The sequence below is a fragment of the Drosophila eugracilis genome, unplaced genomic scaffold (genome assembly GCF_018153835.1).
Source record: "Drosophila eugracilis isolate 14026-0451.02 unplaced genomic scaffold, ASM1815383v1 contig_367, whole genome shotgun sequence".
Lineage (NCBI taxonomy): Eukaryota > Metazoa > Arthropoda > Insecta > Diptera > Drosophilidae > Drosophila > Drosophila eugracilis.
In genome coordinates, this window is record NW_024573224.1 from 1,362,515 (window position 1) to 1,387,936 (window position 25,422).

Consider the following 25,422-nt stretch of genomic DNA (forward strand, 5'->3'; position numbering starts at 1 on the left):
AGGCAAACGCTTTTCGTGTCCGTGTCTGCTTTTTCTCTTTATGATTTGGCCTGGCTCGTATTTTGGCAGTTCCTATAAATAATTGAACTTTATCGTCTGCTGGCCCGCTTGCCATTTAATAAATTTAATTTGTGGTAATTGAACATTAGGCTTTGACCAACAGACTTAGACACGAAAATGGGGAACGAGAAGCTTATCGGACTGTCCCCGCCTGAAATTCCAATTTAAAATGGCAATTTTTTAATGCTGACAAGTAATTAGTAAATAAGGAACTTGCTATGTGCGTAAGAAGGAGCGTTTTTTGGGGGAAGAAAAATGTGTCATGACATTACAATCTCATTAGTTTACAAAAACAGATTATGCATTATGACTATATAAATTGCGTGGGCAGTATATTATATTATTATATTATCTCGCCAGATTAGTCATTGCTTATATAAAATCCCGAGAAGTGGCATGACACAAAAAGCTCAATCAAAGATTACAACTTCCTTGAAGAGCATCAGTTTAATGCGTCAACATTTTCGATTTTTTAGAGAAAGTTAAGATCACGAATGTATAAGAAGGGAGTTCTTTACTTGTCTATATATAGATTTTTCAGAGGAAAAGGTTTACTAAGTTGAAGATAAGAAAAAAGAGAACTCGATAGAAAACGTATGTACTGATCCCAGAAATACGATTGCAAACCAATGTCTTAAAAAGTTTCTACATTTGTTATTTATAAACTCAATCGATGTAATTTATGGCCGCAAAAACTGCAACCGAATAATTTGTTCTCATTGAAAAGCCTTTTGCAATGCTAATAATTAAAATTTATGCATCGAAGGCAGCATTAACTGATTGCCTTATCGGCATTATGACAAATGAATGGCAAAACTAATTTGTAAATCAAAAAGAATTTGTTTATTCTCACCTCTAAAGTTCGTACCGATTGAATGTATGTAAATGGCATCAGCTTAATGAAGACATTATCAGATAAATAAATCACAAGTGGGCGTTAAACCTATAAATTGCAGCCGACTAACTAGTACACAAGTTCGGGTACATAAGTAAGTGTATATAACATGGCCATTAATTGCGATGGCAGAAGAGTTATGAAGCAGCCAATTAAAGAGCACATAAAGTATGGATTTTAGCAGCGGAAAAAGAGGAGTCCTGGCTTATGGCTTTGATATTATGTTATTTATTTCTTTTATTAGCGAAAATAATGGTCTTTAAATGGCGAAGTGGCGATATTGCGCATACGCCGCATTAGCCAGCTCAAAGTGGGCTGTCCCCAGAGTATAGCCCCCTCTCGCTCTAGCTCTCTCACTCACTCACACTCGCCCTCTCTCTCGTTTGTTGTAAAAAAAACACCAATATCTAAACAGCAAATCAAGCAAACTTTAATATGGCCACATTTCGATTAAGAAAGAGAGCGAGTAAGCAGGATGGGTTGCCAAGTGTGTGATAAAGAGAGAGAGCGCGCTATCGCCAAGGCAACACCCACTTTTATATCGATAAAGAGTGTTAGTATGTGTGTATAAGAAACCCGTTTGTTTGCCCGCGAGAGAGAGAAAGAGCGCATTTTCAAATGCAGTCAGTTGCTCTCTTGGCGCACATCCAACCGGAAGCCCAAAAGAAACGCGCTCGCTCGCTTGCTCACTCCATCTTGTGTTTGTGTGTGTGTGTGTGTGTGTTCGCCTGTGCTTCCCCATTCCAATCAGAACGTACTCATACACACTCGCATACAGCAGCGCAGGCGGTGCGACAAGGAGTCCCCGTCGAATTTGAAATTCCTTGCCTTCAGTTGGATTCCGAACGTTTATGCGCGACACGCGAAAACGCAGCGAATGAAGCGAGCGAAACGCGAATTGCCGTCGCCAAAAATCAAAAATTCAAAATAAACAACAGTGATCTATAAGCGAAAACAGCAATTATTCATTAACAGAAAACTGGAAAACTCACAGTTTTAATAGTCAACGTTTTTGATTAATTAAACGGGTTCCGGTTCTAGCATCCATTGGCCATCATCTCCAACTGGATAGCTTATGTGTATCTGTGAGTGAACCGAGATCTTCGTGATCTTTTAGTTTTTTTGTGATTTTTCGTGTGATTTGTGGTGCCTTTTGTTTGGACACCGCCATTCAAAATCAAATCAACAAACCACCAAGCACACACTAAACAAAAACTCACAAAACGTTCGCTGTGAAAACAATAAATGCGATTTAAAAGCAGTTTACATTTCTGTTTAACCGACCAACAAAAAGGCCATTAAGTGCCATAACTGCCAATTGGCATACAAATCTCGATTAGCATATATCAAACAAAGCAATTGGAGATCCGCAGCTTAATCAAAAGGAGGGTAAAAAGACAGATATTTGCTGTTTATCCCAGAAACTAAGTAAGTTTTAATTAATTTTAAGGGCTTAAAGTTAAATGGTTATTATGAGCAAAGGAAAAGGAATTTATTAAGAAATAAGAATAATTTAATCAATAATTTATAGCAATTCCTTTAATCGCATCATTAGATTCCGTCTCATAAGTACAACCTTAATATCTTCATTTTAACCTCATCATTTTATCAAACATCTAAAATGAATATAAACTGGTTCCCAACTCCAGTGGCAACTCATTAGAGCGTTGTTAAATGCCATTCAATGATCGATTCCAATGATTGGAGAACTGCAACTTTGTGCGAGAACAGTTACAGCTTAAATTAGACATAAACAATATGATCTGTTGTATCAATTAGCTAAGCTCGGCCACGACACAATCTTTATGGATCAACAATGAAATTAGCATTGGACTAATCTTGAACATGTAAACAATCTATTTAATCGATATATCTAACTAAACTAGTAAAAGATAATCTTTGATAACCCAAATGGATATTGTCTACGATGTAGTTGGTAATATTCAGAAGTCAATTGGGTGAAAGGGTCGTAAATTTTTTTTGGCCAACAAAAATGTTGGCAAGTAAATCATTTTCGATTGTGCCATTAGCAGCTGAGCGTGTTGCCTTTGGCTTTGTTGTGTTTTTCAATAATTTAATTGAATTGTAATTTATGCGCTTGAGTTTTATATTCAGGCATTAATTGCCATAAAATATAGCAAGAAAAGCGATAAATTTCCGTTCAACTTTTGAGCTGTCAAAGTTTGAAGATTAAGGGGCTGTTCCAGGGGAGGGTTTTTGATATGAACTTGGCGTCCATTGGCAGTTGACATGAGCGCAGTTTTGTTTCGATTAGCTCCCCGTTTCAAAGACCAAGTGTCAAAAATCTTTCAACCTTCCATTTCAGCGGGATATAATTGATGTGGAGCCTGAAAGTCGTTGAAAAACGAATGAAAACTTCACTTGTTTCATACATTTTTCAACACTCAGCAGCACAGAGAACCAGTAGTTGGCATAATTATTCGCACAATTGCACTGCAGATACATAAATTGCCGACTCGGGCCAACCCCAAACAAAAGACTCCAGAGCAAAACTTGCAAGAACAACGGACGGCAGTCATTAACATTCGAATTAACATTAACATTAGCTCGTATCACTATTCATTAGGGTCTCGTCTAGTTTTTCCCGCTCCGAACATGGCCAAAACTCTTTGGTAATGCACATAAATTAGAACAAGGTGTAAGTAACTGACAAAAAGGGAGGTGAAAAGGGGTTCCAAAGGCAGCTTACAGTTCCAAAAGAAATGAAATTGTTTGGCAACAATTAGGCATCTCAAAGAGACCTTATCTCGGATTTTATTGCAGCCAAAGTGCTTTTATCGCCTTTCAACAAGCTGTGGTAAAAGTATTCTTCCATTAATAAATTAAAGCGTTTTTTTTACTATACCTATATCTTTATTTAACTGAGAATTCTGCAACTTTATAAAGAAAAGTGTTTTCTCTATAAGTTGCACTACTTTTGGATTCAAAATTTATATTTCCTTCCTTAAGAGGTGTAAAAATAGAACAGAAATGCTATTTGTTTCATGTAGAGACTTGAGAGATACAATTTGGGATGTATAATAAGTTCTACCTCTTACCTTCATAAAAATAGACACGCTTAGAGAGACCTTGAACTAAAAATCTTTTAAAATCAATCCAATAACCTTGAACACCCAGTCGAATTAGCAACCCTTCTATCATTTCAATATCCATCCTTGACCAAACACCAATTAGCATCAATCTCAAAGATCTTACAACCCTTTGCTACACTTTCACTTCCGAGCAGAGGCCACCAATCTGTCATCCCTCATCAGGTACACTAACAAGTGCCATTCCATATAGCAATTAACTGCTGGCGCCACCACTAACTGGACAACAGAATGGATGACCCAGACAGCCGAGTGACCAGAGAATGGAATCCCATAGTGCCCGGACAGTGTTGACAATGACACAACATGACGGCAGATTCTCGAGTGCACGGAAAATATTGCAAAAAGTGCCATAAAATCATTAGGTGGAAAACAGTAAAGGCAAGTCCTGAGGGGCCATAAAAGCAGGCCAAAAGGCCAGCCAAACCCATGCCCTATTCTGCCCTCGGAGGAGGTCATGAGTCAAAGGCGCTGCGTGTGACCAGTGGCACAGGTTACATGAGATCCCTCCGCCATATCCATGTCCATGTCCATCCAAGTGGATGGATCTGTGTGCGTGTTTAAGCGCCTTTTAATTTATGACACTTTTATGAGACCAACAAAAACCATAAAACTGAAATTGGCTTCAAACATCGGAAAGAAGGCAAAACAAAACTAGTTAAATGGCTCTAACTTTGTCTCCAGTTTTGGTCCGAGAGAATTTTCGGGAAATTGCATCATAAATCTTAACCCAAAATGTTTAGCGAGGCCAAACCAAAGGTCATAGAGAGTTAGGGTTGTAGAGTTAAGAAAAAAAATACATTTTTTGATAGTTCATGATGTAAGATACTAATTTATAACATTCCAAATTGAAAATATGATATTAACTTCTATGAGATACTGAATAAAACTATTTAAAAATCATCAAAATAAGGCACCTTTCATTAAAAGTTAATAAAAATTATACTAAGATATCAAACATTATCCAGTAAATGCATTTTACAATAATAGTACTTTAAAAAGTAAGTTTGAATATTTTAAAATATTCAAATTTCAAAACAACCTGGCAACTCTGCTCAAACAACCCCCAGAAATACTCGTCTAAAAATGCAAACTGCAACAACCCAACCTAATTATGCAATTTCAACACTCGCTCGCCAAGCTGACCACCAGCCTACACAGCACTAACACAAGTCGTCGAAACTGCACTGAACCCGGCTCGTAGCCATGTCCATAACCATATTCATTCAGGTAGAGCTGGCTGGCTTTCGAGAATGCATCACGCAAGTGGAAAGTGTATCGCCGGCAGAAACAACTGGCAGGCCATGATAAATGCCCCTGGCTGCAGTTCACCTCAAGCAGGTCAACGGGCCAGTAACAGGGGCCCAATAGGAAGTACAGCCCTAAACTGGAGACCCATTGACCCAACGTCCTGGAAGTCATGCCGTGTCCAGTGAGACGGCGGCTAATTGCGTGTTAGCCAAGGACTTGGGATGAAAGATAGGAGATCCTGGCGAGGTCCTGAGACTTCTCGGTAGCCGGGAACTTGGCGTCAGCAGTCTGAGTGGCTTGCTGTGTGTGGGTTATTGAATATTTTTTGGAAAATAGAAAAGGTTAAGTGCTAATTTTTAGAAATTTCCCAAACTAGAGAATAAATGCTAAAATATTTAATAATCTCAAACAAATAAATATAAAAAATGCATATTTATTTATGTTTTAGGCGTCGAATGTTTCTTATCTAATGAAAAATAGGCAAAGCTAGTGAGTAGGTTGTTATTGTTTAAATTTGAGTAAACAGTAACTCTTGGTTTCAGGTCAAAGATTTAAATCAAAACACTCGTTCACTGCCCTCCAATCCAATTCTTATCCACAAATATTGTTTACCAGTGGCGCATGATTAAATTCCTATCACAACGCCATATAAATCATATACGGTATAATTTTTAGCCTGAATACAAAGAGTCAGCATGATAAGCTAGCCTTATTCATGGCGATACCGATATCAAGGCGGATTTATCGTATCCGAGGTCTTGCGGAACCTTCGCGAGGGAGGCATAATCTTCGACCTTATCGCTGGGTCTTAGGGGAAGCTGTGGTTAATATAAGCTCCAACAATAAATACTGTTGGAGAAATTGTGATTTCGATACCGCTTGCAGTTGAGAACCTTATCTCGATATTTCTCAGGCTTAAAGTTCATTTGTGCCGCGGGGCCGGCGCCAAAGGGTAATAAAAAAAAAACAACTTTCGAAAACTCCCCAATGCATATTTTCCTTCCATTTTCATGATTAGGTGGCCATAATTAATTAATTAAAGACTAGGGAAAATTAGGCGACATCTTTTCACAGTCAAGAGCACCGATTAAATCTTGATTTTTCCATAGCAATTAATTCCCCTTGGTTCTCGACCTCTCTCTCTCTCTCTCTCTCTCTAGTTCTTTCTCACTCGTTCTTTCTCTGTTTTTCTCTCTGATCTCACAAATGTAAATGTCAACTAGGAGGGAGGGAGGTAGAAGAGAAGACATAAGCCGCGCCGACGCCAAGACACTTAAAAGCTTTGGTCAGGGGCCGACGGACGGCGGACGACGAAATGGGGGCCCAATCGAGAGACACATTCGAGGCACATTGCTCGGGAATCGGTCAGTCCGCGTGCCGAAAACTTGTCACTGCCACTACACAGGGGAAAAAAATGTATATGATAATCATGTTGATGATTGTTGGTATCAATGTAGCAAAAGTTCAACATATGTTTGCGCTAAGTACTCTCTGGATTAATATTCATCTTAAAACTTTCTCATAAAATCATCTGAAAAGTTCTTCTATATTAAACACATATTTTTCCAGTGTAGAAAATAATAATGGACCTGGCAAGGAAGGCAGAATGGGGGACATCTTCCCGATCTTCATGGTATCGGTAAAGATCAAAAAGCAGGCTTAATTTAGACGCCATCTATGCTCTCCCCTAAGGACTCCCAAATCGAGTTCGTTGCTTGAGTCTTTCGTTATTCACACGCTTTGTGGCCCACCAAAAAAAAAAAAAGACCCAGCATAAAAGTGCGCTCACCACAAAGCATAGATATGCATATCTGGGTGGTAATTAATTATTAAACAAAATGCATAAGCAAATGAAACATTATCAGTGGAAAAGTTGCAATAAGTCACCATTTCCGCCATCAGTTCCCTGCCGAAGGCAAAGTGATAAGCATTAATGCGCCGCCATACGCAACGATGTTTATAGACTGACACACACTCAAAATCAGCGATTGGAACAATCATCAGTGCTGGGTAGAAGGGGGCCTCACTTATCTTCTTTCCATATTCAAATTGAGTTCTTCGCTAGTTCTCCGGTTCTATTTGTTATTTTTTTTTTTAATTTCGTTGTTCAGGAATTTGTAAGTAGCTGTCGCACTTCAATTGCGTTTTAGTTGCCATGTCAAGTGCCTCCTTGAATTGAGTGCGGGCTGGGGCAAGTGTAACGGGTGCTGGACATGTGGGGTTGGCACTTCGAAAAGTGGAGCTCGGGGAGTTACTTTAATGGGTAACTGCAGCGGTTGCTTGAAAAGAACCCCTAATGGCACATTCGATAACGAACCCAGATCGGAACTTTTGAGGCGCTAGGAAAATTACCCAGACATTGGGTTAGGAAACTTTTCGAGTCATAAATAAAAAACTAATTTCCATTTGCAATGCCTAACAAGTGATAAGAAAACGCTGTTATTTTAAGCCATGAAATTACAATTCTTTAGGAACAGCAACTCAGATGGTGATAAAACCTATAACCTTAACTTATTCTTTGATTTGATTTTAAAACATATCTTCATAATCATAATGATAATTTTCTGTTTTAATTATATAAAATAGTTCACTTTATAGCTACGTATCATATTGATAATGCAATCGACTGCAAATATTCATAAAACGCTTTCAACTCCCTAAAGAACGCCGTGAATCTTCTCAAAAAACCCGCACTGGTCTTTCCCAACTTCTGATGGAAACTCAGCCATCAAAGAACACTGTCCATGTAAGCCGTTCCCTTTCCCTCAGCTAGATGCATTTGCGACATTAAAGACGAACCAAAGGCCATAATTACAAGACTCTAACTGCCTAAAACACTCAACGGCCGCGGGCCAAGTATGTCTTCGTCTGGCGGACGACAGCTGGAAGATTCCCATAATTACGCATAAAGAAAGAAATAAACATACAAATTTGAATAAAAACGATATAACCGCAGAGACATCGCCGCCGCAGTGCCACAGAGGTTGAGGTTGAATCCAAATCTCTTTGGATCTCTGAATCTCAATCTGAGGCTAAGGCTGAGGCTGGCCTGGCGCACTTCGGCATTAAGAATCGAACCACAAATCCACTTAAAATCACTACAAAAACCAATAAAGATCGCTTTCATCTTTGCCGAGAGAGCCAGATCCATACAAATACTCGTGCACAGACGACGATGTTGATGGCGATGAGGATGACGATCAATGGGAATTGTGATCATCGAGATGCAAAGTACCCGAGAGTAAGACTTCACCGGTTCTGCCCCACAACCACAAAGAGTAGGGTGGGAGAAAGTCGAAGAAAGGGGTTGGACAGGGGCGGATAAGCGGTGACGCCACTTTGAAAATTTCTGGCGACATTTCCCCGACCCCATTTAAAAGGGATTTCGACTTCGGCCAGAGAAGGATTAGAGTGGAGCCAGAGCAATTATCATTTGTCTGCACGTTATCACTGGCTCAATGCGCTTGAGAATGACTCTGCTATAGAGAATGAGAGAGAGAGAGAGAGAGAGCCTTTCTTCTGGCAGTTTTTCCGTATCCATTTCCATTTCCAGGAAAGCGCGTGCCAGTTCCATTCCATTCCGCGCATTCAACCGATAAGCTCCATAAAAAAACTTTATCGCCAGCTCCACCTTCAACTGCCGAGTCGCGGCCAGATCGTGTGGATGATCACATTAACGGTCTGGCGCATGATATATAAAGCTGTTCACAAATTAAGGTCCATTAGCGCAGCAGGATGTGTCAGCGCGGATTGAAATATGCGCATGTCCGCCGCCGCCTTCCTCCGTCTCCAGCGTAATCCTTCCCAACCCTGCGGTTTTTGTTTTGACATCTTTCGTACCTCACCTTGGACTCTCTTGGTGACTGACTGACTTTCCTCGCCTTGCTTTTGTTCTTCTTTTTTTGTTTTTGCTTTTATTTTTTCTGCCACTTTTGCTTTGCATTTTAATGGAGCGAATCTGGCCGAGAACCTTTTCTTGTCTTTTGGCCGATTGCCAGAAACTAAGGCAAATTGCTTGATTAATGACGTCTCCTGGGGTCTCGGGTTGCTGTCCGTTGTGATTTGTGGTCGGTCTGTGGTTTCGAATTAGTAAACTAATGGCTTGGATCTGACAAGAACTAGAATTAGATATTGATTCATACAATAGCTTGGTTATTAAGAATATTATTTTTATAGTATTAATATGTTGTTATGTCCCATTGCTCATATCAGCTGCAAAAGGAAATGGAAATTTATACAATTTATAAATAGATTTATTCATTTTATAAACTTATTTTTAATGATAAAAGTATTACTCTGTCACTTAAACTTCCTTAAAAATTGTTTACGAATTCACTTTCTAAGAAACATTAATCACATTTTTTATCTTTACGCACTCATCAGTCGCATTAACAGTATTAAATTACTTGTGGATATAGAAATGCCGATTCCTCATTCCACTTTCCAAGGAATTATTTGTGATTCCCCTTGCCGTAGTTGCAATTTCAGTCATCTGAATTAATCGCCCACCATTAAGGGCTATATAAACACACAGGCCCATGGATGAGCGATCAATTAATTTGAGCCCGTCGAGATCCTGTGATCCTTTCTATGGGACAGACACACGCCCAGGCAATTTAATGAGCTGCTGACAATGGGCCGGGCCTTCAGTGCCCACAATCTCGCCTCGGTTTCTCATTCACTTCATCCACTCAAGAAAAATAATATCAATTTCAAGTGGATAATGACAAAGTTAAACACTAAAAATAGTTAAGGAGGAATTATTATAATGTTAAATAAAAGGAGTGGTATATTCTATACTTTAATTTATGCTTAAAAACAGAATGGGACACTGTTTTCCTTCATGATTTATGATATTATTGACATATTTTTAGCATTTTATATATTTATTCTTTAAGAACACCATAAACTCCTATCAAGTCAATCAAATTATTAGATAAATTCCTAGATCTTGAATACCTTTTCTTTCTGTGTAAGATTAGGAATAGAAATGGTTAGAGGTTCAGGTCTTGAAAATCGGATTAGAGGAGTCGAGTGGTAGAGTGCCTACCGTTTCGGGTCTCAAGTGCGGACCTGCTTCAATTTCCCGGCTCAAGTGTGCGGGACATCATTTTTCAAGACTTACATGAAATTGACTAATTTTCGAGTCAGCGCCGCTGCCGTCGTCTCTCCCGCCGCTGGCGTCTTGAAATGCACCTACAAATTTTTACCTGTCAGCTGAGCTGCATCCCGCTCTTACCCATCAAGATTGGGTGACATTACCGGAGTGCAGGGATATGGGAAAGAGAGAGAGAGAGAGAGGAGCGACGGCGGACCATTGCCCATTGATGAAATTGACTTTTTATGTTGTTGCCGTTGACTTCTTGCCGCTTCTCTGTCGCAGTCGCAGTCGCTGTCGCAGTTGACGTCAACGCCAACGCCTGGAACTGGATCTGGATATTTGGGATTAAGTTTTTGTTTACTTCGAGGGGTTTTTTAGTTTGTTTGTTCGCCTCAAGGAAGTCGGATCGTTGTGCTCTCGCTCTCTGAAAAATAAAACCTAAAAAAAAAAAAAATAAAATAAAAACAAAAGCCCCGGAATCGGTTAAGTGGTCGTAAATGGATTAAACCGAAATTTATCGCTTTATAGGCCACATTAATCAAATGTCTTACAACAAGGCCCATAAAATGCCATATAAATAATAAACAAATTTCGTGTAAAAGTGCAATAAAACATTTCAGAGCTTGTTGCAATTAATCCGAATGTATTTGTGATACGATTATTTATTTATACTTCCCAACGTCAATATCAATAGCCATAGCTATACAGAATCAAAAATATATATATAACCATATCGGAAGCCCGACCTCAACTTGAACTGAGCTGCGTGCGTGGAACATTAATCATTCTAAAACGAGCTGCGAATTATTTGGCCATAAATCATGGGCATCTTACTGAGTGATGGCGATGTAAGTTTCCTCACGTTTTTCACGTTCTCGTAAATATGTCACCGAACATGTGCTTCAGCTTCTTTTTTTTCGGCTGTCGTATCAAGTTTCCAACTTGAATTGCAGATAATGAGACTATCAATCATAAGAAACTGCTTTTCGATATGATAATAAGATGATGTAATTATTTATAAACGTATCTAGAATAGGTGGTCATCTTTAGGAAAAGCAGTTTTTAAACCCAACTTAAAAGAATGGAACTCATAGTATGAATATTATTTTAAAAATCTTGAAAACAATCCGAAATATGTTTGCCTCTCGGTCATTATCTTTCACCGCAAAATATTTAATCGGATTAATTAGTTCGCATCAAATTTAATAACTCCTTAATCTCTATGCATCTATTAGTTGTAGTAAAATGACTTTCCTCACATAAAATGAGCCTTGACAGGCGGCAAACTTAAATGGCTCCGGCGATTAGGCCAAAACAAAATCCAAAACCGAATCCAACTAACCAAGTTGGAGTAGGAGAAGGCGATGGGGTAAATAAGAGGTAGGAGAAAGCACAGAGAGAGAGCCTGGAATAGCAAAGATCATGAATGAATGAGTCAAGTGGAGTTGGCTGAAGTGGAGAGGAGTGGAGAGTCGAAAACAGGATCCTCCACTTGACGGCAGAGCGCCAGCCTGAGAGCGGGATGCAAACAAGACACAAACACTCAAAGCGCCGCTCATCCTCGTTCTCCACTTATCCTCCGATCCCCTCCCCACCTCTTCCGACTGCTCCTTTTCATCCTGCTTCTGACTGAGCTCTGCGGCTCTGCTCAAGTGGTTTTCTCTGTTTGTTTTTGTTCCTTCATTTGCGGTGACAAATTATTAACGTTATACTTCGTATAGGTTTCGGTATCCTCTTTTGATTCTCTTCTTTAGTGCACTAAGAGAAAATTTACAGTAAATTAATGAATTTAAGAGTTTAAGGTTATTAAGAGGATGAGAATAGAAATTATTCGAAATATTTTATTTTTGTAGACTTTTATTATATATTTTTTAAAAAATTGTTTTTAATAATGGCAACATGTAATTTTTTTAAGTGCACTTTTATGAAATTGATTTTTTATGGCTGTTAATTTGAATTCCTCGCCTCCTTTAAGGGATTTCGCGGCTTGTCCCTTTTGCTGATCGCTTTTTAATAAGCGCCAAAGCGCCCTCTCCCTTTCTCACTCACACATTGTGTTATTACCCATACATACTGGTACGTCATGATCCCTTGGATCTGTTCTTTCATCCATTTGGGCCTTTTGCGCCTGGCTTGTTGACAATTTTTCGTGTGGTCGCCGACTCCTTTGATCTCGCCCAGCAACTTCCACAACGACTCGGACTCCATCGCCATCGCCATCGCATCTCTCACTCGGCGCTCCCTTTGATCGAGTGATCTTCTAAGGGGAGCGACATCATTATGCACGCGTGGTCAACTCTTTGATTGCCCCCGTCTCGCTGTCCCTTTCGCTCTCATGGTTTGATGGAATTTGGGGAATTGCAGCCGAAATTGTTGCACTGATCTTTAAGCCATATTCCCCTCTCGCTCTCACTATTAATTTGTTTTGACAGTTGCGTGTGGAGTATTAAATATTATTGCTCATACGTCACGTTGCACTCAATCAATCTGATTGATTAACCCATAACTTTGTGGAAAATCAAGCTTAAAAGCAAAGAAATTTTATTAACTTTTGAGTTTACATAAATGTTAAATTCTTGCTTTGATATTTTTAATGTAACATTATTTTACTTTAAAATGCTTTTCAATAAATTATCTTTTTGAGCACAAAAGTGTGAATTTAAAGGCCATAAAGTGTAAAAATAAAGTACATATAAAAAATGTATCAGACAATAAAAAAATCATTTTTAATTTGGTGAAGGAATACGAAAAACAGCGTATTGTACTTTAATTAATATGAAATTTAACTTAACAATGTAAAGACTTTTATTTCTATCGTAAAATCGATAAATCTACTCAAGATTTTGCATTTAATTTTAAGTCGATTAATAGGAAACACTTACTTCATCTTAGAACAATTATATGAGTTACTCCTGATACTAATACAGATATAATTATTTAATATATTATTTCTCAAATTTAATTGCTCAAATTGCCGGCGGCACTTTTCAAACCGCAGATCCCTTGCAACGAGTTCTTGCCCAACAACTTGGTTGCCTGCAATTACATTGAACTGCAATTTAAAATCTTTTAATTTCATTAATATTGCCCAAACTTTGCCATTCCGAGTCTCCCCGCCCCTTAAGTGGCCATCTGTTTACAAATTAAATTTATTTGCTTTTGCGGCCCCCTCGAGAGGCGAGCGGGAATGAGAAAAATTAAAAATTTCATACATCATCGCATTAAATTTGTGGGATAAGATAAAGACGTCAAATGTTTTTCCCTCTTTTTTTTCAACTTTTTGGTGCTGACTGTAAAGGCAATTTAAAAATATATTCGAATATATCCGCATAAATAAAAATATGCAATTGGCGCCTTAATTGAAATCGATGTGAAGCACAGATTTCGATGATCGCTGTCGGCTGGCGTTAGTGTTGTTGTTGTTGTTGTTGTGGTTGCTTTTGCATCTTTGGCTATTGAACTTTTCTGAAATAGGAATAACAAAAAATAAAATCGTATCTGAATAAATATTTAAGTGTATGTGGGGAAAAACCAAGCAACGCCACTTGAAAACATTTCCCTCATTTGGTGCAAAAATGTTGAATGAACAATGAAAATGTTTTGAGAAATAAAAAATGGTAAAGTAGAAATAAACGCAATTATAGGAAGGTTTATTATTAGTAATTTATTGTTTAGCTAATAAAGTTTAATACGAGTAATGCCAAAGATATTTTAACTAAAGAAATAGAATGATTAGAATACCTGCTTTACCCCTGTTTATCTCTATTTTATGAATTCATCTATACGCACTTCCCTAATTTATAATTTCAAACTGCGTACCGAGTGCCTGCAAATGACACTTTATGACCATACCATCTCCTCCTCCTCCTCTGTAAAGAAATCGAAGTGCCTACGCACCAGATAAGTGCTGCGAAGCGAAAGATACAGATGCACAAACTCACGGATGCCAAGATACACGAGCAGTGCGAGATGCAGAGAGCGCCATTAACTCGAGTTGGTAACCCGAAAGGGCGCAGTCTGGGAAAACAGGTTTTGATTCAGGAGGAGGGGATAATGCCACAGGGGAGGGTTGTATAGCAGTCAAAGGAGCTGCAGCAAGAATCGAATCCAAAATGGCTGACGGACAAGGGGAGTTGCCCAAATGCCAGAGCATCCAATGAGAGTTCTTGAATGAAAGAGATGGAAATGAGAGTATTGCAAAGGAACTTAAAGGGGAAGTCCTGCAATTATGTGTTTAATTTTATAATAATAATAATAATTAGAAATTTAGTTAATCATTTTTTCTTAACACCTTTTACATCTATTAATTATTATTGGTATTTTCTTCTTACAGTCCACATCGGATCAGTTGTCAGCACGTGACTATCCGCATTTCAGCGGCGACCTACAGAACGTTACCCTGCCGGTGGCCTCCACATCCGCTTCAGCCTCCCACGCCGCCGCCGTAAAGATGTACCACAGCAGCGCCGTTGCGGCATATACGGACCTTGCTGCCGCCGGGAGTGCAGCCAGTGCCGGAGTGGGAGTCGGAGTATCCGGCTATCACCAGCAGGCGGTAAATGCTCCAGTCTACGTGCCTTCAAACCGACAGTACAACCATGTGGCTGCCCATTTTGGAAGCGCTGCGGCACAGAATGCCTGGACCACCGAAAGCTTTGGATCGGCGCATGCGCAACTGCCGGCGCAGTTCTACTCTCCAAATGCCGCAGTGATGATGGGATCCTGGCGCAGTGCCTACGATCCGTCGGGCTTCCAGCGCTCCTCACCCTACGAGAGCGCCATGGACTTTCAGTTTGGAGAGGGACGCGAGTGCGTCAATTGTGGTGCCATTTCAACTCCTTTGTGGAGGCGTGATGGAACTGGTCACTATCTGTGCAACGCCTGCGGTCTCTACCACAAGATGAACGGAATGAACCGGCCGCTGATCAAACCCAGCAAGCGCCTGGTGAGTGCAGTGAGTAGTCCCCTCCAGCTCTGCTATAGATTAACTTACTAATCAGTGACTCCTCCTTTTAGACTGCCACCAGAAGAATGGGACTTTGCTGCACCAACTGCGGCACCCGGACCACAACACTGTGGAGGCGCAACAACGATGGCGAGCCCGTGTGCAATGCCTGCGGCTTGTACTACAAGTTGCACGGAGTCAACAGACCACTGGCCATGCGCAAGGACGGCATTCAGACAAGGAAACGAAAGCCCAAGAAAACTGGAAGTGGTTCAGCTAGCACTGGTTCTGGATCAGCTTTGGAGACCATCAAGGAGTGCAAGGAAGAGCACGGTAAGTTTTGTTTAGAATGTTTTTTATAATCCTAATAAGGAGCTCACCATTATAGTACCAATTTGGGAAAACGAGAATTATATTTTCAAAGACACTAACCAGATTTCTTTTCCTAACAGATCTCAAGCCCTCCCTTAGCTTGGAACGCCATAGTCTAGCCAAGCTGCACACGGATCTGAAGAGCAGCCCCAGCAGTGGCAGTACATTGATGGGACATCACAACACCCAGCAGCAGCAACAGCAACAGCAGCAACAACAGCAGCAGCAGCAACAGCAGTCGGCTCACCAGCAATGCTTTCCGCTTTACGGACAGGCGACGACGCAACAGCAGCACCAGCAACATGGTCACGGCATGACTCCAACCTCCGGTCAATCCCAATTGAGTGCCCGTCAACTTCATGGAGCGGCAGGATCGCAACTCTACACGCCCGGCAGTAGTACGGGCGGAGGCAGTGCGTCCGCCTACACCTCGCACAGTGCCGAGACGCCGACTCTGAGCAATGGAACTCCTTCGCCCCACTACCAGCACCACCATCATCTTGGCGGATCCCATGGACATCATGTAACGGCGGCTGCCCATCATCATTTGCATGCAGCCGCCGCAGCTGCCGCCTATGGAGTTAAGACGGAGGCGAGTGCCACCAACTATGACTATGTGAACAACTGCTATTTCGGAGGCACCTTCGGGGCACTGGGAGGTGCTGCATCAACGGCGGCCATGGCAGGCGGAGCGGCCAGTGAGTTGGCTGGCTATCATCACCAGCACAACGTCATCCAGGCGGCCAAGCTGATGGCCACGTCATAGAACGAAACCCTGGGCACTGGACAATGGACTTTGGCTCTGTGATGTGATCTCCCTCCTCCTCACCAACTGCACCCCAACTTGAAGCCTTCGTTGAAATCATTGGCATTGAAAAGACTTTAGATATTAGACCTATTCGTCCTGATTTGTAATGGAGTTTTAATCAGGATTAACTAATTTTGATGGCTTAAACACTTTTTCTAAAACGTATGTTTCAGGAAATAGCAATAATTTAAGCTATTATAAATTAGCTAAATTTGATTAAAATTCTAAAAGCAAAGTGGGTGTTTCTAGCTTAAGATATGCCTGAATGGCACTTAGTTTTTATATCTTGTAAATAACTACTAGCAATTCTTGTTGTACAAATCTACGTCTATATGTATGTGCTTATCTATGGAGTTTTTTATGAGTGTACAGATATTGTTTATCGCTTCGTTTATAATGTAGTTCCATTTAGGTCCTTATCATAACTCTTGTTCAACTAGCTTAAATATTTTTATGTGTATTCCGCACTTCCCCACCAACCCACTGCATAGAACATTTAGTTTTACGAGTATTTAGTGGTATAGTATTATTGTAACTCTGCTCTTTTGAATATCAAAGCTGAATAAAGATTGTATCAAAATAAAATTTACTCTTTTGTGGGTTTTGGGGGCTGTAACATCTTCACTATAAATTGTTTTTACGTAAATATGTATATTCAATACGTTCAAACTTTTGGCCTTTCACAAGCTAAATACAGTGTTGCCTACTTTTAAGCTGCTCCGACTTCGATCATGTATAATCTCTTATATTACTTGACATCGACATCTACATTATTTTACCCTCAACTACATCAAAGCAATCATACTGTTATATTTAAATTACCTTCATAAAATTTTTGTTTCCACCATAATTTTATAATTTGTATGCCAAATAATACAAATATTTATTTTGGCAAAGGTTGTGCCAAACTGTTAGCCCTTTTCACAACACTTGCTGACAGGTTAATCGGTCAATGCCAAATGCAACCAAATACACGCTAAAAACAAGTAAAAAACGATCAAATTAAGAGCGTGATCTGCCTACCAAGGTACCAATTTAAAAAGCCCAATCGAAGCTATTGAACTCTTGGACGCCAATTGCACGTGATCAGGAACGGATTGCGGTTGGGCCTAAATTGGCTGAGAGTTTTGTGGAAAGCCCCTGCAATTACTCGTTTTCTTTACACTTTTATGACATTGCAAAAAAAAAGGGTAGCAAAAAGAGCTGCATACTGGTGATTGCATCACTTTGGGGCTGGCATGGACATCCGACAACCTGACAGTATTAAACATAAAGAAAACAGGCACCGAGGAATGCAACAGCAAGTGTGAAAATAAACGCCAATAAAACATGAAACTCAACGTAAACAAAACAAATCAATACCGAACATTAAACTCGTTTGTTTGGCGTTTAAAGAAAATAAAATGCTTGTTAATATTTCAAGCCGAAAGTTGCGCAATTCCAGGCTTTACGAGTGGGACAACTTTTGCCAGTTCGACAGCTGGTCAATATCTGTTGAATATTTTTTTATTTTTTTTTGTAATTTTTGTTGATGAGCCAGTCGGCGAGGAAGCAGCCACAATTAAAGATATCGCAATCTCAAACTGCTAGCCAACTATTGCAAAGCCCCTCATTTTCTGTAATTTCCGCACGCATCTTTTTTGCCCAAAAAAGATATGAGATAAAGATAGATGGCATTTGGAATAATCAACTATTGTCACATAATGCAACATTGAAATGAGCCGACCCCTGGGGGAGTCAATTTATTAGTCACATAACCGTTGATTTAGCATATTCAAGTTTTTGTAAACTGCGGTAATTAAATGGCTATCAAATGACAAATGGGTATTGGAGATGAAAGCGTGAGGAAAGCTGGGGGAAATAACATCTCCTTTCATTTTATGGAGACCTCTAAGTAAAAAGCTTGATAGATTCTAACAAATTATTAACAAATAACAAATAAAAACTGTATTTAAAGGTTCTTCAGTATAACTTTTAAAGTTAAAAAAAAATCTATAAATATACAAAAATATATATATATAATATTCTACCTACTCCACTCACGATCCACTCACTGGACCACCTCTAAGCCAAATGCTAATTGAGGAGACTGCGTAACAGAGACTTGCAACGCAGAGTGCACGCGACAACCGCCAAATTGGGGAATCATAGGGGCATGGGAAGCCTCTCTTTGTGGCCCGAGGCATTGGAGCACGAACACAGACAGCAAAACCGGACAACACCCGTGACAATGAAGGGGCAAGGCAGCGCCGACAATCCCAGACAACTCCAACTCCAAAACCGTTCGAGGCATGTCTGCGTAATACCAGAAGTAGTCAACAGGTGAACAACTTCGGGAGGGAATTTCGGTGGAACTGGAAGCAGGCCAGGGGGACGAGTCAGGTTAACGTGTGTGTGTGGCGCAACATTCATAAACATAAACAACCTGGGAATCGGTGGCGTTTACGCGCCAAACGAAAGTAAAATTAAAAGCAACATAAAAGTCCAAATATCAATACAACAAATAAAACATTACAAATATTCGGTCAAGTGGTGTAGCTTCATGCACTACAGTTGGGAAAGTTGGTATAGTACTAGTTGTAATTAAAAACGATAGAGCTAAACGAGTTTGATGACTTATATAAATTAAATTATTCACATTTTTGCCATTAACTATCATAAAATACCTTTCTTTTCATTAGACTTTTCACTTTGTTTTTATGGTTTTAATAATTAGGTTTATTACTTGAAAGTAAATCTTTTTCTTATATTACTTTATTATTAATGGCTATATCTTTTTTCTGTATTATAAATATAATTTTTTAGATATTATATAAAATATCTCATTTCCATTAAATCAATTTTCAAAAGACAACAGAGAGTGCATAGCATTTTAGACTAATTTCTTCTATATTTTTCTTGTGGTCAATTGGCAAGCGGGAATTGCGGAATTCGAATCGCCAGTGCGGGCAAAAAGAGTATGTAAAACTGGCCGCAAAAGCAGCGCACGAAAAAGCCAACTATTGTCATGGCCTTCGATGGTTTCGTCCGACTTTTCTCTTGGCTATCCCGGCACTTGGTTTTCAGCCATCGTCGGTAACGGTCGCGCGCAACGGATAACAGACTTAAAGCCACGAAATTAAGTGCCAGTCCAAGGATATCCGTCGCTTCGGTTTCGTTTCATCTTTTAAGCATGTTTAACACAACATCCTGGAAGTCGATAGTTAGTTTCGGCGTTATCCTTACAGTCTGCGTGACCCAGGGCAACGGGGCGTATACTCGTGAAATTGTGAACGACAAACTGCCGTTGCAGGAGAGACGTAAGTATTGCTAGCTAACCGTAACTAAAAATTGTTCGTGCTTAAAAAGGAATTAACAAATAAAATTTACAATAAAAAAAATAAATCCAAATCTCGATTTGCAGCTCCATGGCTGCAGACATGCAAACGATCTAATCCCAATGAGGACAAGTGCTTTCGGCAGCTCTTTGAGGGATGCTTTCCGGCACTGGCCGCAGGAATTCCCGAGATCGGTGTGAAGAGCTTTGAACCCCTGAACATTGACCAGGTTTCGGTGTCCAAAGGCAGTGGCAACCTGGTGCTGTCCGGCGGATTTCAAGATCTAGTAATCCGTGGACCATCAAACGCGACTGTGCGCCGTGCCAGGTAGGAAATCTATTTTTTCTAGTAAAGAAATGTTTTCATTTAATTTTAATTTTTCAGCTTGGATCTGGAGCGGCGTCTGCTAAACTTCGAGCTGGAACTTCCAAGGCTAAGAATCCGGGCCAAATACAACCTAAAGGGAAATATTCTGCTTCTCCCACTCATCGGCAATGGAGATGTGGCCATGGCGCTGAAGAATGTTCACACGACGGTATACACAAGGATCTCCCTGAGGAATGAAACCCGCACCGGTGACGAGATAATCCACATCGATGAAATGAAAGTGGGCTTTGATGTGGGCGCTATGCGCATCCATCTTAAGAATCTTTTCAATGGGAATGACATCCTGGCGGCCTCTATCAATTCGTTTCTAAACCAGAATGGCAAAGAAGTTATAGCAGAACTGCGTCCAGATTTGGAACTGGGATTGGCTGACATTTTCCACGGCCTGTGGAACAACGTCTTTTCCAAAATGCCTACCAAACTTTGGTTGGTTTAGTGATCCCATGGACCTAATCCTCCGTTTATGTATTATATTCATAATTTATTTCGCTTTTAATTGTGTGCTTATTTGTAGGCTAATATTTGTACTACGATTAAATCAATAAGATGAAAAATAATCCACTTAATTCTTGCCCTTGGGTAGCAGATCATCGTAGCTAAAGGACGCAAATAGCTTATCCACGGAGGCTCTCAAAATATCCACCAGGGCCGTGCTCATCAAGGGACGCACTTCCTCGGCCAGAGCCTTCCAGTTCTCATTAAGGAACTCGTTCATCCGATCGCCCAAAGCTTTGTCTCCGTTGAACAGGTTGTCCAGATGGATGTGCACGTCAGAGAGGTCGTACTTTACATTTACGTTGTTGATCTTCAAATAGTTAGCTCCATTCTTTTTGTACTCCTGTCCAATAAGTTCCGTGCGCATGGTGATGTTTACTGTAAGATGGACACAATATGGATGGAAACATAATTATATAGAACGATCAAGTAGCTATCTAACTTACTCAGATCCACCTTGCAGTGTCCATCGCCCAAGAGCGGCATCATCATAATTTTTCCCTGAAAGAACAACAAAGAGAAATTATAGTTAAGTAAGTTTGAATAGGGTTTTCGAAACGACTCAATACTTCTCTACTGACCTTGATGCTGTAATCCGATTCCATGTGTAGCTTTGGGAAGGTCAGCGACACAATGAATTTCAGCTTTGAGGGTTCCAAACGCAGATCGTTCACCGTGTGCTTTGAAATGCCCGTGACTTTAACGTTCTTGTACACGGAGTGAAGATAAATTGCGCCAGAGTCCTGGTCCATCTTGACCTGAGGAATTACTAGTGGCTCCATAGCTGGGATATACAACTCGGGAATGCCCTGCATCAGCCGTGGTCGTAGAGCCTCATAGGATTCCCGGGCGCAGGTGTTCAAATCTGGAGAATCTCGATGGCAAACCTTCAGGAAAGTTGCTGAAAAGAACAGAAGCAATATATGTTTGAAAAACTATAGTTTTAAAAACTGATTTCTGACGGTCAATTCATTTTCCTTTTAATTCATTTTTAGAATGTCGTCTCTACTCACGTAGCTGGTCAGGCTTCGCCGAAGGCTTCGCTCCTATCTGAAGCACTACTCCTAGAAGCACAAGCAATCCCGTCAACCAGTTGCAATTCATCCTGTGTTTGTTTAGCGATCCTCCTGAAGCTCTGATTATGGTCACCGGCTTTCCGCTTGTGGTGGCTGCCAAGCTGCTCGAATTGCTTTTATAGTCACGTCTGGCATGGCCAGAAGCCGACTAATTCTCTGTTCTGCCGCATGTGCAATTTCCCGTGACATTGCAATCCTCAGCAAGTTTCATTTCAATTGACCAAGCCGTGCTATATACAGCTGTTTTATACGTAAATCAAGCCGACCGTTATATATATATACCACACCTTGAAGTTTTGGTTCTGTCTGGCAAGTCTTTTAACCAATTGAACAATATTCGCTATGTAAGAAAGTTATATACACTCTCACTTGTTAGAACTATGTGTTGGCTTGCAAACATTATAATGTCTACAAAGTAACTAAAAATCTAATCTAAACCTTGATCTTCGCCTTCACCGTACAAAAAAATTAGAGTATACGTATGTACTCGTATAATTATTTAAATATATTCGACGGATTTATATTTGTTTATAGTGTTTATAAAGCCATCTGGAAAGCAGGAAACTAAAAAAATTAAGACCATGTTCCCCATTTCACGCTAAACATGAATATTTATTTAATATCAAAGAGAAAGGTAACAAAAGCATTCTAGCTGAACTAAATAAAAAATGAGATTAGCAACATGCATTAGTTTCTGCGAAACTATTAAAGCTATTTAAATTACCAATTGGGTATGCACTAACAAATTAAAATCGAATTGATATCGTGATCCGAATATAACTGAAGTCATGTTTCTGGACGAACAGGAGGCATTAGTAGTGATCGATTTCCATTTCACGGACAAGGCTGATAAAAACCAAAAAATTCGTTATAATAAGTTACAAAAATGTAAGTCATACACACTTACATGCTATTCATTCTTTCTGCCTCGTCGATCACACTGTTTGTGCCCAGAGAGTCAAATGGATCTGAGCCGGGATAATCAGTGCTCATTGTCAAAATGCTCATCGCTTCACTCAAGTGATGCATCGGAGGTGGGGCGACAGGAATTGGAGTCAGCATCTTCAAATGGAGCCCAAATATAGCGTTCTTAATGTCTTTAAATTTAGTCAGGAGGACCGGAATGGTATCCCTGCTTCTAACATAATAAAAGTGCAATTCATCAATAGCTTTGGATAATTTGGCCTCTCCCTTATTATATAAAAGAGATCGAGTTTCTGCAACCTTAACGCCGGTTTTATTCAACTCTGCAGGTAAAATAACCGCTCCGTTGCAGAGGTAATTCTGGTAGAATCGTGATCTACAGAAGAAAAACAATTTAATAACAAAATGCGTAGATAAATTGCTATCATAACTGTCTTACGCATTGAATATGTCTTTCTCCTCAAAATCCTTTACAAGTTGATTTGTTCTCTTCACCATGTCCTTGGCGCTGCGCAAGCCAGAGCTAATGTGACACATAATCGAGTTCGCGTGCTTTACTATGGCTTCGTAATTTTGTGATAACTCCTCCCACTCGTGACTGTCGTTGAGCTAGAAAGAAATCAGATTTCTAGAAGCTTAAATAGAAAAATAGTGATCAGAATTACCTGAAAGGTCGGACTCTTCGCTTGGGCTTCTGTGCGCAGCCTCTTTAGCTGATCATAAGCAAAGGAGGTTGTGAGAAGCTCCTTATTAATGGTATCTGAACAAGGAATGTCGATCATTTCGTCCTCCAACGACAGGGCATGCTCGTTAACACCAGCCAGGAACATCTCATGGGTCGCCTGCTCCTTGGTGAGCATATAAAGCATATCTAGAGCTACACGTTTGATCAGCCACTTTTCTCGCGACTTGATCCGGTTCCCTAAAAACTTTCGAGCCAGAACCGACAGATTTAGCTCCGGCACATTATAATCACATTCTTTTCTAGCCTGCAAGATATACAACATCACGGGCGGATTCTTGCATTTAGTCCGCTTGCGGGCCTCTCTACTGGTGTCGCTCCACTCCTCCACATACAAATCCAAAGGCTTAGTGGCAGCCGTGATCTTCTTGTGGGGATGGGATGTAGGTAGCACATATAACAATTCATTTTTGTCTATCCCAGTGTCCCGTACAATCAAGTCATTTAAATCTCCCCGAGTCATCTCAGAGGAAACCTCATACTCAAGTCGCTTGCAGCAGTTTATAACAAATATTGTTAGCACCTTCATTTGTAGTAGCTTGTCAAGCTCAGCGAAAACTACTGGAACTGATTGTACTTCATCAGTTGCTAGTTGCCCGCGTTCCTTGTAGTTTGTGTTCAGAGGAGTCCGCAGCCATTTGGTAAAAGCCTCGGCCCAGGGCCGCGACAGATGGTGCTCCTGTGGCAGTTGGAACTGATTCACGAAACGACTATTGTTTTCTGGATCCTCCGTAATGGCAATACATTCTTTGGGCTTATTAATCAGATTAATTAATATGTTTTTAGGAGTTTGATGGGGTATGAATGGCAGCTCGCCAGTTACTAGCTCATAGGCAATAATCCCCAGTGACCAGTAGTCCACGGCCGAGTTGTAACGGCCCGACTCTACTACTTCCGGGGCGAAGTAGTGCCGGGTGCCAACCACGCTCTGCACCATTGTCTTTTCCGGAGCTATTCGCGCCAGTCCAAAATCGGTGAGCTTATAAACCTTCTTACCATCATCTCCTCGTTTGATAACTATATTATCTGGCTTTAAATCACGGTGACATATCCCACACTTGGAGTGCAAAAAGTAAAGGGCATGGCGTAGAGCTCCCAGAATTTGACGCACCTCGAACTCAACCAGTCCATTTGCGTTCTCTGGACTGCGCAATCGCTTTCTTACATCACCGCCGTTGCAGTATTCGAGAACAATCACAGGAAGTTTGACAATGTGTCCTTCATTTAGGTAATTCATGAATGTAGGGTCTTCCTTGTCTAGATTCACACCAGCCACAATGTAAGGGAAATCCTGAAACTGTAGAGCCCAATCATATTCCTTGTTCCAGCGTTCGCTGAGCTTAATCTGCTGATCAGCACTAAGGGAATTCAAATCCTTTATGTGCTTGGTTGCTGAATGGAAGATACATAAACAAATAAAATCTGTATTTATACATATCTGCGACACAGGAACTGGCTTTCGGCTGACTCAGCCAAAGGGCTATATGCTATCTCATTTGACGACCACACGCATTAAAATTCGCGCGGGTGGCCCTGCTATCAGTGCAGCACCGGGAAACGCTTGCATCAGGCCGAGTTCTCGGAACCGCACACAAACACCCAAACGTAGAGAAAAGCATTTCCATATATGTACGTTAATGTGGAGTCAAACAATTGTTTATAGCTCACCGATTTCACGGCCCGTTGTCAGGTTTCGCCAGTGAAGCACCTCGCCAAATCCGCCCTGGCCCAATTCGCCACACATCTGCCAATTTCCCTTGGATTTCATCATTTTGCTACTTTAGTGTCTTTAATTTACGCAGCACTTTGTTGAGACAATCTGTATCCCTCCATTGCACAGGGAAAATCAAAACTTAAAAACGATCGTTAGGGATGGGAGATAGTTTGAAAGCACTTGCGTTCACTAGCACCTGCCAGTTAAAAATATTTTATATCACAG

The 25,422-nt window shown here is 40.4% G+C and overlaps 4 protein-coding genes across 6 annotated transcripts; 2 read left to right on the forward strand and 2 right to left on the reverse strand.

Moving 5' to 3' along the window:
* The first annotated feature begins 1,744 nt into the window (after nt 1-1,744).
* LOC108116369 (GATA-binding factor A) lies at nt 1,745-17,127 on the forward strand. Of its 3 annotated transcripts, none has more exons than XM_017228206.2 (4): nt 1,745-2,383; nt 14,751-15,371; nt 15,434-15,695; nt 15,815-17,127. In XM_017228206.2, the coding sequence occupies exons 2-4, from the start codon at nt 14,868-14,870 to the stop codon at nt 16,498-16,500; spliced, it is 1,452 nt and encodes a 483-aa protein (XP_017083695.1). In that variant the 5' UTR covers nt 1,745-2,383; nt 14,751-14,867; the 3' UTR covers nt 16,501-17,127. The 3 variants fall into 3 exon arrangements, with proteins under 3 accessions (XP_017083695.1, XP_017083693.1, XP_017083692.1); XM_017228204.2 differs by lacking the exon at nt 1,745-2,383 and adding an exon at nt 10,780-11,265 and having other exon boundaries at nt 14,751-15,362; XM_017228203.2 differs by lacking the exon at nt 1,745-2,383 and adding an exon at nt 10,781-11,265.
* A 2,384-nt stretch (nt 17,128-19,511) lies between these two features.
* On the forward strand, nt 19,512-20,800 carry LOC108116467 (protein takeout). Its single transcript, XM_017228397.2, has 3 exons — nt 19,512-19,841; nt 19,946-20,186; nt 20,244-20,800. The coding sequence occupies exons 1-3, from the start codon at nt 19,715-19,717 to the stop codon at nt 20,680-20,682; spliced, it is 807 nt and encodes a 268-aa protein (XP_017083886.2). The 5' UTR covers nt 19,512-19,714; the 3' UTR covers nt 20,683-20,800.
* LOC108116468 (protein takeout) lies at nt 20,707-21,906 on the reverse strand. Its single transcript, XM_017228399.2, has 4 exons — nt 21,755-21,906; nt 21,323-21,642; nt 21,188-21,242; nt 20,707-21,119 (listed from the first exon to the last, which is right to left on the reverse strand). Exons 1-4 carry the CDS (start codon nt 21,843-21,845, stop codon nt 20,809-20,811), a joined length of 777 nt encoding a protein of 258 aa, XP_017083888.2. The 5' UTR covers nt 21,846-21,906; the 3' UTR covers nt 20,707-20,808.
* A 510-nt stretch (nt 21,907-22,416) lies between these two features.
* Nucleotides 22,417-25,337, reverse strand: LOC108116466 (inhibitor of nuclear factor kappa-B kinase subunit beta). Its single transcript, XM_017228396.2, has 5 exons — nt 25,152-25,337; nt 23,407-24,875; nt 23,181-23,350; nt 22,725-23,117; nt 22,417-22,663 (listed from the first exon to the last, which is right to left on the reverse strand). The coding sequence occupies exons 1-5, from the start codon at nt 25,252-25,254 to the stop codon at nt 22,630-22,632; spliced, it is 2,169 nt and encodes a 722-aa protein (XP_017083885.2). The 5' UTR covers nt 25,255-25,337; the 3' UTR covers nt 22,417-22,629.
* Nucleotides 25,338-25,422: the final 85 nt, after the last annotated feature.

What these genes read in the sequence shown, in the direction of transcription:
- LOC108116466 (XM_017228396.2), bottom strand. Translation starts at nt 25,254, where the DNA reads ATGATGAAATCCAAGGGAAATTGGCAGATGTGTGGCGAATTGGGCCAG. An exon ending in GACAACGGGCCGTGAAATCG is followed by an intron (nt 24,876 to 25,151) that starts GTGAGCTATAAA and finishes TCTTCCATTCAG; the next exon opens with CAACCAAGCACATAAAGGAT. An exon ending in GCAGAAAGAATGAATAGCAT is followed by an intron (nt 22,664 to 22,724) that starts GTAAGTGTGTAT and finishes GGTTTTTATCAG; the next exon opens with CCTTGTCCGTGAAATGGAAA.
- LOC108116467 (XM_017228397.2), top strand. Translation starts at nt 19,715, where the DNA reads ATGTTTAACACAACATCCTGGAAGTCGATAGTTAGTTTCGGCGTTATC. An exon ending in ACTGCCGTTGCAGGAGAGAC is followed by an intron (nt 19,842 to 19,945) that starts GTAAGTATTGCT and finishes CTCGATTTGCAG; the next exon opens with CTCCATGGCTGCAGACATGC. An exon ending in GCGACTGTGCGCCGTGCCAG is followed by an intron (nt 20,187 to 20,243) that starts GTAGGAAATCTA and finishes TTAATTTTTCAG; the next exon opens with CTTGGATCTGGAGCGGCGTC.
- LOC108116369 (XM_017228203.2), top strand. Translation starts at nt 11,239, where the DNA reads ATGGGCATCTTACTGAGTGATGGCGAT. An exon ending in TCTTACTGAGTGATGGCGAT is followed by an intron (nt 11,266 to 14,750) that starts GTAAGTTTCCTC and finishes TTCTTCTTACAG; the next exon opens with TCCACATCGGATCAGTTGTC. An exon ending in GCAAGCGCCTGGTGAGTGCA is followed by an intron (nt 15,372 to 15,433) that starts GTGAGTAGTCCC and finishes TCCTCCTTTTAG; the next exon opens with ACTGCCACCAGAAGAATGGG.
- LOC108116468 (XM_017228399.2), bottom strand. Translation starts at nt 21,845, where the DNA reads ATGAATTGCAACTGGTTGACGGGATTGCTTGTGCTTCTAGGAGTAGTG. An exon ending in AATCGGATTACAGCATCAAG is followed by an intron (nt 21,243 to 21,322) that starts GTCAGTAGAGAA and finishes TTGTTCTTTCAG; the next exon opens with GGAAAAATTATGATGATGCC. An exon ending in ACACTGCAAGGTGGATCTGA is followed by an intron (nt 21,120 to 21,187) that starts GTAAGTTAGATA and finishes TCCATCTTACAG; the next exon opens with TAAACATCACCATGCGCACG.